The 14366-nt window shown below is 40.4% G+C and overlaps 1 protein-coding gene across 1 annotated transcript in view; it reads left to right on the top strand.

Annotated features, from left to right (window-relative positions):
• NFKB1 (nuclear factor of kappa light polypeptide gene enhancer in B-cells 1) overlaps nt 1–14366 on the top strand; it is a 48322-nt gene that overhangs the window by 18016 nt on the left and 15940 nt on the right. Inside the window, exons 5-13 of the mRNA XM_008940887.1 lie at nt 1492–1640; nt 3199–3362; nt 4145–4303; nt 6192–6296; nt 8158–8249; nt 8828–8966; nt 11431–11553; nt 12608–12697; nt 13605–13799. Coding sequence (XP_008939135.1) covers nt 1492–1640; nt 3199–3362; nt 4145–4303; nt 6192–6296; nt 8158–8249; nt 8828–8966; nt 11431–11553; nt 12608–12697; nt 13605–13799 — 1216 coding nt within the window. The remainder of the gene's footprint in view (nt 1–1491; nt 1641–3198; nt 3363–4144; nt 4304–6191; nt 6297–8157; nt 8250–8827; nt 8967–11430; nt 11554–12607; nt 12698–13604; nt 13800–14366) is intronic.

Below are 14366 nucleotides of genomic sequence, written 5' to 3'. Positions count from 1 at the left end.
GGAATGAAGCACGAGTCCCCTGTGTTCTGTGTTTTAATAACTGCTGCTTGTAAAATGCACACGAGTACAGTATTAGGCAGCTCAGTAGCAGGCAGTGAGTAATGAGAGGACTTTTGCACACCTGTTTCTCCTGGAACAGCTTTTCCACAGTGGGGATTTTTTTTTTTTCCCCTTCTAGCAGTGAATAAGAGGACGGGGATGGCACGTGTTGTACGTATGCAGAGTGTTTCATCTGTGGTGGAATGGGTTCAAGAGAGGGGTTAACTGGAGTGAAGGAAGCTAGTAGGGCTTAGTAATGTGGTAAAATCACGGCAATCCCTGGTTATCAGCATTTTATCAACAATATAACCTTAAGTATTCAGTTCATCACTGATTCATCGCTTTAATGTTTATCGTGATCCTTTTAATACCTCGGTTGATTAGATCTATAAGCTGCTGTAATACAAAGGACTTTGCCCAAGGCAAATGAGAAGAAAAATTAGAGGAGGAGGGAAAAAACCCCAACATTGATAAAAGGGTTAATTAAGTGAGTTGGAAGGGAAGGTAATGTTTGCTTTTTTAAAAGTGGGGTGATTTTATATTCAGCATAATTTGAAAGTGCTGCATAACCAGTAACTGACTTGAAGGGTATTACTTGTGAGGAAAGAAAATAAAGTTCTAAATAATATATATAAAGCAAATAACCTACCAATTAGGTATGCTGTTAGTAATTTTAGGTTTGTTTTTGAGACGTTACTTGATGACACAATTTTAAAGCTATGAAAAAAATATGGTGATTAGAAAACCATAACAGGGGAAAAAATGCTTTGTAGCCCTGCAGCGCCGGCTATACTAAGGCACCGGGTTATAATTCCAGTCCTGCAAATTCTTAGGTGGGGATTAAGCATATATACTCATGTACATTTAAGGGAAAAAATATTTACCTGGATTGGGTAAAATATGTTGATGTAGCATATTGAAGTAGCAATAAATAATTTTTTAAAGTATTTTCAAACTGGGCAAAATAATACAGGGGTTTTGTTAAATATGTATATTTTCTGTATGCTTCTTAACATGTAACGGTGCTTATTGTGAATTCAGTGTACTAATTGAAATTTAAGGAGAGCAATGTGGAGTAACTGGCCAGAATGTAGAACAGATTCATAACTTGGGAAACAGAAGGTTGTTTTCCTTTAGCTTTGTTTTATTTCTTAGCTTTTTTTTGTCACTAATCCTGTCATTTGCATGTCAAGTTTCATTGCAAAAAAGTGTTATGTGGCTTGGGTTTTGTTTGTTTGTTTTTGTTTTGTGTTTGTTTGTTTGTTTTGTGATAATTTAGTACCATTAGTCATTTGCATTTTATGAGGACATACATACACATTTCTCCTATGTAATTTTGTTGTACTTAACTGACAAAAAATACTCAATTAGAATCATTACTGTTTCCATTTAAAAAAAAAGAAAAAAGACAAAACAAATGATCTCACATTTTTTCTTTATATTTCTTTCCAGATCTGCAATTATGTTGGACCTGCAAAAGTAATTGTCCAGTTAGTTACTAATGGGAAATATGTCCACTTACATGCTCACAGCCTGGTGGGTAAATTTTGTGAAGATGGAGTATGCACCGTTAATGCAGGACCTAAAGATATGGTTGTAGGGTAAGTCTGTCAGCTCATTTGTAGAGCTGGGCTAAAGGAGAGAGAATCAAGTGCTAACACTGCAAGAAGCAATACAAAATACTACTAAGAGGCAAAATACTACTAAGGCAGCTAAGTGGAGCAATGGTCTTTATGCTCTGACCTGTGGTTTGGTTGTATCTTAAACAGGAAAATAAATGGGATTTCTGTGTACCTTTGTAGAATTTGCCCTAAGCAAGCTACATAGGTTTAAGCAAATAATTTTCACTTAGAATGTGTAGAGTTTTGGTCTCCTGGTGTGCAGTCCAAATTTGTATTATAAGCCCATTCTTTAACATGTAGGTAGTTTTGACCAAGGAGAAGGGACTATAAAATTGTTGAAGAAAAGCTTTTGTTACCATTTTGATCAGTATTTTACTTCTGCTGAAATCTGCCAGTAGGAATATAATGAAAAGTGTTAAGAAAATAGGGTTAGTGAATTTGAAATTAATGGAAGACACGTATAAACATGAAAATACTAAATGAGTCAAACTTGTAAAGTTTAAAGCAGTAAGACTGTAGCGAAATTGTAGTTGGTCTGTTCTTGTTTAATTTAAAAGAATAATTGTTTGTATCAGTAAGCGGAGCTGAGGCTCCTGTCTACGTTTTCATGCTTAGATCAGGTTTCATGCTGGCTGTGAGTTGTAGTTCTGTGATCTCAAGAATGTCTTTGTTGGTGAAGAAGATGAACTTTAAAAGGCTGAGAAGGTTGGGAGAGAGAGATTCTTTTAACCTGTAACTTTTGATGTCCAAGCCCAGTGCAGTAACTTTAACGAGCACAACAATCTAAATAGCTTTATTTGAAATGCTCCTTTTCATCTTGAAAAGTTTGGCTCATTTCCTAACCTGTCTTGTTTTTCATCAGATGTTTAGAAACAGTTTTCCTATCCTCGGTTGACCCGCATGAACATTTACTTATTGTCTTGTTTTCATACTTCCAGATCTAATTGATTTTTAAATGTGCCTGGAGATTTTTACAAAAGCAGATCTTCTATTATCGAAGTTTTCATTCAAAGGGATACGTGAAGTGTCTTTCTGAATGTCCAGAGCTTTGCTTAAAACACTTCCTTTGGAAGATGTTGCACTGGATTAGCTTCTTAGCTTGCTCTCCAAGTCATTTTGAACAAATGGAGCTTACTCTGAGCAGTTGCTCTGCGTGACAGCCATATAGAGTGGCATATACAATGTAATTACCAAGACAGAGCAAACAAAGTGTGACAACCAGATCTTCAAATGTTTTGTAAGTTGCTTCCACAGTGTAAGTCTGAAAGCTAGATGGGTTACTACTCACACCATGGGAAAATTCTGTGGACCCATATGATTACTGCCATACAGTGGTGCACATTGGACGTGTTATGTAAGCTTGGCTGAATTTTGCTTGCTGGAAAATTTGCCCTTGAGAATTAATAGTGGCTAAGTAAGCCTTATAGAGTCCCTTCATTGACCAGTCTAGTAGCTGCCTCTGTTAAGAGAGAGTCTGCCTGCTGAAGGTTTGGGGTAAAGCATGAAGAAAATGTTTCTCTTGATCAAAATTTGTCAGGTTTTCAAATCTTGGAATACTTCACGTCACAAAGAAGAAAGTGTTTGAAACTCTGGAAACACGCATGATAGATGCTTGTAAAAAAGGATACAACCCAGGACTACTGGTGCATCCTGAACTTGGCTATCTGCAGGCAGATGGATGTGGAGACAGACAGCTAACTGGTATGTAGAAATGATGGCCTGGTTTTATCTGGTCTTTGACTAAAACCAGGTTTAGCTTCTGAAAACACAGATTCTTAGCCAGAAAAGGGCCTTAGGTAGGAAAAGAGCCTATGGCTATGTGCTTTAAGGGGTGATGTGTTGTTGCTGCGTTTTAGGGAATCTGAAGGAAAGTCTTTGCTGTCAACCTGCAGGTGCGCATGGAGCAGCTTCCTTCCACAGCTGCTCGTACCCACCTCTGCACCCATATTTCATTGCTCTTACTCAGTTTAATAAGCTGATGAATAGTCATTTTGCATTACTGCTACAGGACATGATATCCTTAAGCAACCTGGGGACTTTCTTTTGAGAATTTTGTTCAGTCAGCTGTTTCCCCCATACCTCCATAAAACATGTGGCCTACTTTGCCTTCAGGCACTGTATAGAGGGGCCAGCCTTCTCTTTATCACTCTAATAACGGGCATTCAAATGTCCTTAGTGTCAGCCTTTGTCCTTTTTGCAACACTTATAACTGAAAGCAGAAAATAGTAATTTTCTGTATGTCTCTTAGTTACATACCTTATCTTAAATAACATCTGATGCACAAACTGCAAGGTGAATGCAGTATATTGTGAATAGCTGTTCCTCTCTGCTTAACGAGAGAAGCCGATGGATACCAAATGGGAAGGAAAACATTCTCTCACTGTTGCTGCCTTTTGATAGTAATGTTTGGAAAATACTGTCCCTGTTTTTTTATGGGTCCCCTACCCCCTCTGTTAACTCACCTGCCTACTTACTGGTTCCAGAGCGAGAGAGAGAAATCATTCGGCAGGCAGCGGTGCAGCAGACGAAGGAGATGGACCTGAGCGTGGTGCGCCTCATGTTCACAGCCTTCCTGCCGGACAGCAACGGCAGCTTCACGAGGAAACTCGACCCTGTCATATCAGATGCGATATATGACAGCAGTAAGTATATTTGGCTCTAGTTACTTTTCTAATGAGGGGCAGGCTTTTGTATGTACAGAAATGATACATAGATGCTGCTGTGCGTAGACTCATCTAGCCTTGCTGCCTGTCTGCTTTTTGAGAAAGTAGCTCGTGGATAATTGGCCCTATGTTTATCAAGTACATGTGGTATCCTTCCAGATTTTAATAGATGTTGATATAAGCTGTAGAGGAAGATTTTATTTTGCTCTTAGGATGTTTAGTCCTGCCATTTCTATTATGGGGATTTAGTAAACTCACATTCATAAGAAGCGCCTGAATTTTTGCTTAGCTTTCAGTTGTTTTCCATGACAAAGCTTTGTCACTTAAGATGTGAGGAAAAAATTTCTTTGCTTCACTGCTGTTGACAATTTGACATCTTTCAGTTTTGCTGGCCATCTGCTTGTCTTTGCTTTGTGAGGCTAACACAACCAGGGTTCTCAATTCATTTCCTCTAGACCTATCAGTATTTTTATACTTCCGTTACATCCCTCTATTTGTCTTTTGCTAAGTGAATCTTTTCACTTTGTTTTCTCTTTTGCTTTTTTCGTGTCTTACTTGAAGCTTTTCTGTAGCCTGAGTTTTCCTCCCTGTAGCCATGGATTACCATGTTCCTTATAGTCATTCTGTAATGACTCAGAAAAAGTACCATTGTTTTTTTCTTTGTGCAACGCTCACATCTATGTCACTACTTTTTAAGGGCAAAGTCTAGATAAAAAGGTATTGAATGTAACTGCTCTAATGTAGTCTGTTGCTTGCTGTTAATTGTGGGTGTAGTCATGTCGCACAACGGTTCTGAGTGAAGGAACGTGGCGCCTGCCGTTCTTACAGCACATGTGACCTGCAGTTTCTGGGTGAAGAAGCATCTTCATCTGGAGGCTGAGGTGGTTTAGCAGGCCGTGTCTTTAAGGAATCTTGATTTCCATTGGAAATGAGTACAGATTCTGTTTGTTTTCATTATTCTATCTCACACCTGTAAAATGACAGAGAGTATTTGTAAAGAGAAGAAGAGGAAGTACCCACGGAGGTAGAGCATGTATCAAGCCATATATATAAAACCAATTGGAAGTTATCCTGTTGTTCTAATCTGACTATCAAAATTTTGACTCCAACTAAGGACATAAATGGAGAGGAAATTATGTGTGTATGTTTCTTCTGGTTTAAGTTGCTATATAGAGCTCAGTTACTAGTTCCTGAGCTCCCACAGTGAATTCTTGGTTGGTAGTTCCGGGAGAATTTTTTTTTTTTTTTTCTTCCCTTGATATTCTTACTTGGCACCTTCCAAGCCTCTTCTGCAGACCAGACAGAACTTGTGATGGCATAACTGTCACAGCTGCTTTTTACTTGTCAGATGATAGTTCTGTCCTGAGAAGTGATAGGTATGCATTGAGGCCTCTACTAAGATCCATAGAGGTGGAGGTTTTTATCACAGTCCAGTACATTGGCCAAGTTAAGCCACAGTGTGAAGCATTGTATATTGCATTCAAATAGTGAGATACAGGCAGTGTCATGCTGTCAAGAAAGCAGGGAAGAAAAAATTACCCTGTCTGGTAATGTGCTTTTGTCACAAAGTTAGTACTAGTGCTGGATGCAATTCACTGCTCAGCTGCTTTACTAGCGCAGTAGTTGTGCTGGAACTTCATTTTATAGTTCACAGTTCAGCCAAAGCTTAGAGGATACAAGATTGTACCTCTCAGATGAAGAAGTGTTGATTTGTTCATGTTAAAAAACCCACAGATTTGGCCAGTTTGTATTGGAGGCTTGCCTTTCTATTGTATTTCTGTGTGTCGTGCTTGGGTGTTTTTTGAAACCTAAAACTGTTAGGAAAGTAAGTGTTGGTTTGGTTTTTTTTAATCTTTCTTTTCAATAGAAGCTCCCAATGCCTCCAACCTAAAAATCGTCAGAATGGACAGAACAGCAGGATGTGTAACAGGAGGGGAAGAGATTTACCTTCTCTGTGACAAGGTTCAGAAAGGTAAGAGTCCTGGGTCTTGTGAGGCACAGCAGGGTGTTCATCTGGAGGACACGTGGCACCTGCTGTGCCCCCTTAGTGTTCTGCTTTGGCAGCCCAGCACGATTTGCAGGCACTCAGCCTTTCTGGAAGTCAGCAGTCCAGAAAATTAATAAATCAAAGTGGTCTGTTGAAAAGCAATTCAGCTTATGTTACCTCCACAGGGACCATGTGATCACCTTTGTTCTTCTCAAATTTTTACCTGTCTTGTTTGGGGTTTTTTTGTGGGTGCCCGGTGATGTTTAACTCCATTAACTAACACCTGCTCTGAATTATTCTGAAATTTGAGTTTTTATTGTTAAATTTGTGATCATAAAGAGTAACTTTGAGCATTTTCTATTAACCACTAATGGGAACTGAATGTGTTCAGCCCTGCTGCTAAGTAATTTCATTTTATGCATATGCTAAAGGTAGAGATCACCTGGTGTAAGTAGATAGTTCTGACAGGCTTGTTTTGGTAGTTTCTGCTTATGGCTATGAGTGTGTCAGGACTGGGCAGTGTAGATGTGGATGTTTTGGTTTTGGATAGGAAGATTATGGTTATTGTGGTTGGTTGTAGTATTTGGGCTGAACTAAAAAAGACAAAAATGGGAGTGAGGGAAATCCTTAGCATTTTTCAGCTACAGGTAATACCTGGGACACCCTGGTGTAGATGGTGTGGTGGAGCAGGTGCCCCATTCTCACCTGTTTGGAATCAGCCTCTGCACATGTTAAAATCACACTGATGTTTTCTGTTGATACAGGATGTTGTTTTCCACCTCTATTTCTTGCAAATGTTCTTTGACTGCTTAGGAAACAGGGGGCTTTGAAAAACAAAACAAAACAAACCTGTTTTCCTTCAGTAGTGAGTTATACCCTCTGCTGTCAGAAGGACTGAGCTGAAACCAACTCTTTCTTGTGCACAAAATAAATAAATAAATCTGACTCAGTGGAAGCCCTGAGGTGGGGTTTCCCCTCAGCCAGATCGGGGTTTCCCCTGACCTCACTGATCTCAGAATCCTCCTGCCTGAACGAAATTGAGCGAGCAGGACAGAAGGACTGGAAGTGGTGGTTCACAGTCTTGAGACTAGCAGGTGGTGGATCAGGGGAAGGAGCCTGTCTGCTCCACAAGCCTGTCCTGCATCATTCACCCTAAGAGAGAATAGGCTTTTTCTATTCTTTTCTCACCAGGAGTGCTGAGAAAGAAATATGCTAGTGGGATATTTCCCAGCGTCTTCTAAAAATATAAATAAGTAAATACAAAGAGAATGAAAGACAGTTTGTTTATAGAGGAGCAGAAGCCAAATCTCTCGTTTCTGGCCCGTGGTGTGTTTGGGGGGTGAGGGATCACTGCTGACGTGCTGCTCACTCATGCCTTTGCAGTCTCTCTGAGCTGCAGCTCCAGAGTGGCACTCGGCCAGCAGCAAGCGGAACTTCAGCTGGGGCACTTCAGGTTTTGCTACAGTTTTTTGAACTGAAACTGTTGGAGGAGAGAGGGTGGTTTCTACATTTCACACTTCAAGTTCTCCCCTCCCTACGTGTTTGTTGCAAATAAAGCTCCTCTGGAATGTTTTATAGCCCTAGAATAGGAAGAGGTATTGAACCTACTTCCCCTTTTACTGCTTAGTAAATAGAGAGCAACTTCAGTGAAGTCAGTACAATTAAGCTGATCAAAAATGGATGTAAAAAGTGGTTTATTATGTTTTCATGAAATGGATAAAGATAATGCATGTATTAATCCTGTAGTTGCATCCAGCCAAATCTAATGATTTTTTTGTATGAAATAAACTGAGCCAAAGGTTAAGCGAATGCACAAATTTTCTTGTGTTTCTTTTGTTCTTCGCAGATGATATTCAAATACGCTTCTATGAAGAGGATGAGAATGGAGGTATGTGGGAAGGCTTTGGAGACTTTTCTCCTACAGATGTACATAGGCAGGTAAGCAACAGTGCATTGGTCCTTTGCTAATGATTTTCTCTGTAAACTAAGATTATGTTAGTAAATGAGGTGACGGCATCTGTATCCTGCACTACCCTCTTCTTTTGCTGGTTAATTCCTAATAATAATCCAGTTGTAACTGCTCTTTAAAGATGCACATTGGATAATGAGGCAGGTTAGGAATACAGTGCAAGGGAACTGGGAGATGGACCCGTTGCTTTAACATGCACCAGTGTAAGCTGGGACAGGATATGTAGAAAAGATCTCAGGGCTCCTGTGAACACATTGGCAAAGCCACAGAATAGATGCTAAACCATGAGGGGACAGGCAGTGGAGTACTAACATATGTGATGTGGTGATACTTTTCATGGCAGTTCTGCCTTTTCCAGGGGGCTTTAGGTCTTGAATTCAAAAGTGCAACTGAAAACTAAAACAGAAGTTTATTGTCATAGAAGCCTTTTGCTAAGAATTTCAGCTTCCTAAGCTGTGAACCAGCTCCTACAAAGTAACGCAGATGTAAAAGCAAAGTTGTCCAGACCTGTGGTCTGTGATAGACGTGCTTATCCCTTCCTTTGCAGTTTGCTATTGTATTCAAAACACCCAAGTACCGAGATGTCAATATCACAAAGCCAGCATCTGTATTTGTACAACTGCGGCGGAAATCTGACCTGGAAACAAGCGAGCCAAAGCCTTTCCTCTACTATCCAGAAATCAAAGGTAATTCATTAAGCATGCTTTATTGATTGGAAACGGAAACTGCAGGGTCCCTAGGAATGCTTTTAATACAATAGGACTTGTTGGGTAAGGGACTTTGGTTTTTTGGTACTTTTTATTTTTTAGAAAATGGGATATTCACCTCCTTGTTTTGTGCAGAGCTAATATGAAAAGTTGTAGCTCTGTAATGGGTTTGTGGGGTGCCTGTTGAACTGGTAGGCAGTAAATCTGTCATTTCCCAGTGAGGCTTACTCCCTGCGAGTTTCCTATATGCAGACATTGCTTGTCTGTACAGTAGATGGCACTCTGAGTTCCTCTGAGTTTCTGCAAAATAATATCAGAGGACATTTTACTGTCATTACTTTCAGATGAAATCTTAAACCAAAGACTGGTTGGTATCTGATGGGAAAGGTACATATATTGCAGTTCTCTCCTTTTACCATTGTGCCTCACAACCGCACTGATGTTTCTGAGTTTTCTGAGTGCCTGTACTAGTTAAGCAAGCCCAAGACAGTCCTTGTGAGAGCAGGGGAAGTGCCCTTTCCATCTCCTGTGGTAAAGCATTAGGCACTTAGCAGAAGTAGAATGATTGGCATCAGAACTGCTTCCTAAGTTGTTAGTGTAAAGAAGTTTAACTAGCAGATCTGTGCCCTTTAAAGTCCACCTTTGAAACATTTGGTGTGAATGGCAGCAGCAATTGTGGTTTTAAATCTCAGTAATGTTAATGAGATAGAAACACCTTGAGGCCCAAATCAGAATTGGTGTTTTATTGTACTAATCTTCCTGCTTAACAGTTTACTTGCCTGCAGGTTATACTCTTAAGTCCTAATTTCACACATTTTCAGTGCCTAACTTAGAGCCCTGTTGAATTAATATCCTGTCAAACTCTAAAATGTGTGCGTGTCACTGGTAACGGACTCAGGACAGCTGAGGATAGAAGGTTTGGTGGTGGATGTCCAAGTGAATCTGCTTTATACCTATTGTAATAAAATGGTAGAAAACATGTTCACGAGAATTTCAGGGTTGTCAAGAGGATTTTGTGTCAGTAATGATTTCAGGAATCTCTTGCACAAGATTTATGGAAAGTGTACAGCTGCAGAGCAGAGTTGCCAGATTTGAAACTAACTTCTTTTACATGCCTCTGAATGGACTAAAATTAATTCAGTATTGTTACGTGCATTTTCAGATCCCCTACACAACCTAATCATGAAATTTTTTAGGGACTGGTTTTTCTTCCCTGGTTGCAAGTGTCCACACAAACTTAGGCACGTGTACGTGGCTTTTTTTTGTTTGTTTCTCTGACTAGATTGCTCTCTAGAGTTCCCTCCCCTCAGCAGTGTGAGTATGCCTGGTGCGTGCATGCGTGCGGCTCGTGGGTGCCCGGACATAGTGCGTTTGTACTTCTCCACGTGCTGTTTCATGGATGCTGCTGTCTCATTGGGTGCACTGACTGATGTGCCTGTGCATGAAATTTCCTCTTGTCATATGGCTGCTGAAAACTGCTAGGCTATTTAATGAAGGAAAGATATTTTGTTCTTTCCTTACAGTTTTACTGCATTTTAACCCCTCTAATATTTGTATTCCTATTTTTTTGTAGTGCTTGTTATGACACTTTCACTTTGCCCAATCACTGGGATACTTCTTTTAAGTCTTTGTGTTTTGCTTTCCAGAGGGGCTAAGTACTCTTTTTTTACTTATTTACACTGTAAAATACTTAGACTTTTTTTTCCTGCTGCTGCTCAGCATGGTTAGACAATATTATGTCCTGCCTGCAAAGAAAAGATCTCTATTCTAGTGGCTTTTCAGATAATTTAAGTAAATCATTTTAAGCAAACGTTGTTTTCACCATTTCTTGCCATCTTTACCCTTACACAGAAGTTCAAAGGGCACTGCAGGTACTCTGCACTGTTGGAAATCAAAGTGCCTTGTGATTTGCTGGCCGTTTGATAAGGGTCCATTTCTGAAGTAGATCTGCTTAGTAGACCCTGTGCTTGTATTAACCAACAACAAATTTTCTTGACAAGTTAGTGGCCTGGGGCACTTGTCTTGGTTTATGACTTGGCTTCGACATAGAAGAATTTTGGGACCACTGACTTTCAAGGGTCTAAGTACATGAAACATTTTTGAAGGAAACTCTGAGCCCCCTAAGACATCTCTGCACATTTCCTTCCCGGTCTGAGCACAAAGCACCTGACATAACTGAGGAGACCACGCAGGCCTGAGTGAGGCTGTTGCTTTGGTTGTAGACTTGGCACCAGATTTTTTTCTTAGAGGAGTTCTCACTGCTCCCTAACATACAAAGTTGTTCTGTTATTTGGAGCCTGAAGAGAGTTGACTCATCTATAGCACTCTGCATTTTCTTTTGTGAACTGGCAAACTTCAGTAATGCTCTCTGTATGCTCATCCTGTTCTGTGTGTGGCCACCAGCAAGAGTGACTCTTTATCCCACCTGTTCCTTCTAACCCAGATAAAGAAGAAGTGCAAAGGAAACGACAGAAGCTCATGCCAAACTTCTCTGATGGCTATGGTGGAGGCAGTGGCGCAGGAGGTGGTGGCATGTATGGAGGGGGAGGTGGCAGTGCTGGCTCTGGTAAGGCAGCAGTTTGGGGCAAAGAGGGGAAGGGATTCTACTTTGAGAGCAGAACAGATGTTTATTCTGATTTTTAAAATGTAATGTGGATCTTGTCTCCTACGTAGATAAAACCTGACTCTTCCGCCTTTATATCCGTGTTCCTTATTTCGGTCAATCATCTCCTTGTTCTCAAAATATTTCATCATCTCCTTTGCATTCCTACTTGGATATACAGCTCGTAGCAACCTTGGGTTTTTTCCCCTCTTCCTTGAAGCTGAAAGTCACAGATAACACCTTTCTCGTTGAGCGTGTCTGTCAGGAATCCATCACACCTTAGCTTTGTTTCTTCCTGGGGCCTAGAAGGCGCTGAAACTCGTGAGACAGCTCAGCGAAGTACCAGCGTTGGTGCTCTGAAATATAACTGGTTCTTAACTATTTCTGGGACCAGGAGCAGAATTGGGCAAATGAACCCTGTTAGTGCAAAGAACTATTAAAAAAATGAGATACTATTTAGTGAATTTTCTGTTGTGCTCTGTCTGGTGAAGCCAGAGCATCTGAGATGTGGGATCATAAGAGCATTGCTTTGATTCTTGCAGCAGAGCATTAAAATCCTGTAGATCAGCAAACATCTGAACCACAATACTTTTGCAACCCTTTTTTTAGAGCAGGGGACAGAGCAGCAATTTTCAAATTGTTACATGTGTCTTTAGCAACACAACCATAACGTAACACCAGAACATGAAACTGTTGTGATCACAGAGGTTTGAAAGCACAGAGGTAAGCTTCTGAGGTCCCAGATGAGTTTCAGATGAAGCATACTGGTGATGCTATGTTTTTGTGGTCTTACGGATGTTGAGATAGTGTTTCACTAGGCAGCCATCTGGAATTTCTTTGGATTTTTGAAGGATAGGGGACAGTTCACCTTCAGCCTGGAAAAATTCATTTCAGTCAGATGAAACAAAGCATGTGGAAAACAGTTTCAGTTCTTTTGGTTTGATGTTCTTCCAGATGGTGTGTTTTTGTTGCTTTTGGGTGTAATTCTATTAATTCTTAATCTTTTTCCTTTCTTTAGGGTTCAGTTATCCTTCATATGGCTACTCTGCTTTTGGAGGGATGCATTTCCACCCTGGCACGACAAAGTCCAATGCTGGAATGAAACATGGTAACAGTAAAAAAGTTGTTCTTGCTACAGTTGAATTGAGTTTGACCATTTTTATTTTCTTATATGGATGAGCTGAAGTGTCATGCAGGTCTAGTTAAGGATGCTGCAGAGCGCTGGTTTTTTTCTCTAGAATCAGCCTATTTTCTACAACCTCTGGCAGCAGAAGGGTTCATGTAGATTGTACTGCTCTGCTTCTGTTCTCTCCAAGTCTGCTGTAAAGGTTGTGTGCATGTTCCTGTTTACTGCTGACTCCTGAGAAGCAGTTCACCAAAACCCCTCCATGTCCTTCTGTATTCAGCATGTGTTTCGAGCAGGAGCCCTTTTGCTGGCTTCAGAGTGCTGATTACAGGTGACCCAAGGACTAGACTGGAGAGGAGGTATCTTCCTTTGTTGTCACAGTCTGGCACTACACAGTAGCCCAGAGAAATCATGTGAAAGTCAATGGAAAAGATTAAGTTAACAAGGGCATTCTTGGCACCCTAAAATAGGGGAGTCATTTCAGATCTGTGTGTTGAATGCTCACATTAAAAAGTCTCAGTGATGAATTTGCTGTCAGAAAAACAAAAGTGAATCTGAATAATTCTGCTAGATTTCTTGGCAATACTTAAGACTTGCATTCTTACACCATGAAAAGAGAAATGTATCTAGTTTTATATATAAAAGTTTATGTTTAAAGTAGAGACTATCAAAAACATAACATCCCCTTAGAGCAAGTTATGTCACTCTGTCTGTCCAGATGCGTTGGCATCTGGACTATCATGATCCATCAGTGTTTAATGAGAACACCTATCTTAAAGTAGATTTTTGTACTGAGTTCTTTAGGGTTTGGTTCTGGCAAGTTGAGCTTTATCACTTGCATAAAAAAGCAAAAGTATTGGGCACTGATGATACCAATTCTTGTTTGAAGGACTGTCAGATAGCACAACTGAACAAGATGGGAAGAGTTCTGATAAACAAATTGGCAAACGGGACACGAAACCTGATGTGAAAGTGGAAACTGTGGAGCGGAATGAGCGCCCAGCCTGGGGTGATGATGAGGAGAAGGAGGATGCTGCTTCTTCCTCTAAAACTGACGTAAATGAAGCAGATTGGAGGTGGCAGGGTAAGTGAACAAGTAAATGTACTTGGATCAAACTGCACCATGGGCAAAGCTGGTGTAGAAGGCTGGGAAACTCTGTAAATGTCTGCATGCTGTTTTCAAAATATGATAATGCCTGGAGGCATTATCCTGGAGGAAACAGCAGAGATTCCATTCCCCAAATCTAAGGTCCCTCCCCATACATAGTTGTGTAGATAATCTTCCACCTTTGTACTGCCACTGGGCAACTAAGCTTCTGCTTGTGATGCAAGGAGAAGGGAGAGCTTAGCCTGCTGGGCACACTTAGCACTGCTTTATAATAAACCTGTATGAGCAGCACTGAAAACAGTGAAGGTACATGGAATAGAATTCAGCAGTTGACTTGGCTCTTGATATTTGATAGGCTTTAATGGATGAGTAAATGCATGTTGGATTAATTGTGGTGGTATTTCTTCCCCACAACTCTACTGTTAAATTGCATGCAAAGTACTGTTAAAGGTTTGAATTTAAAATGTAAATGTGTCTGTTCCCATGTGACAAATACACAGCAGAATAACACTGTTGGGTAGCCAAGTCTTGCACCTCAAACAA

This window comes from Merops nubicus, unplaced genomic scaffold (assembly GCF_000691845.1).
Source record: "Merops nubicus isolate BGI_N331 unplaced genomic scaffold, ASM69184v1 scaffold12695, whole genome shotgun sequence".
Lineage (NCBI taxonomy): Eukaryota > Metazoa > Chordata > Aves > Coraciiformes > Meropidae > Merops > Merops nubicus.
The sequence above is the reverse complement of the archived record's forward strand: the minus strand, read 5'-3'. Positions and strand labels throughout refer to the sequence as shown.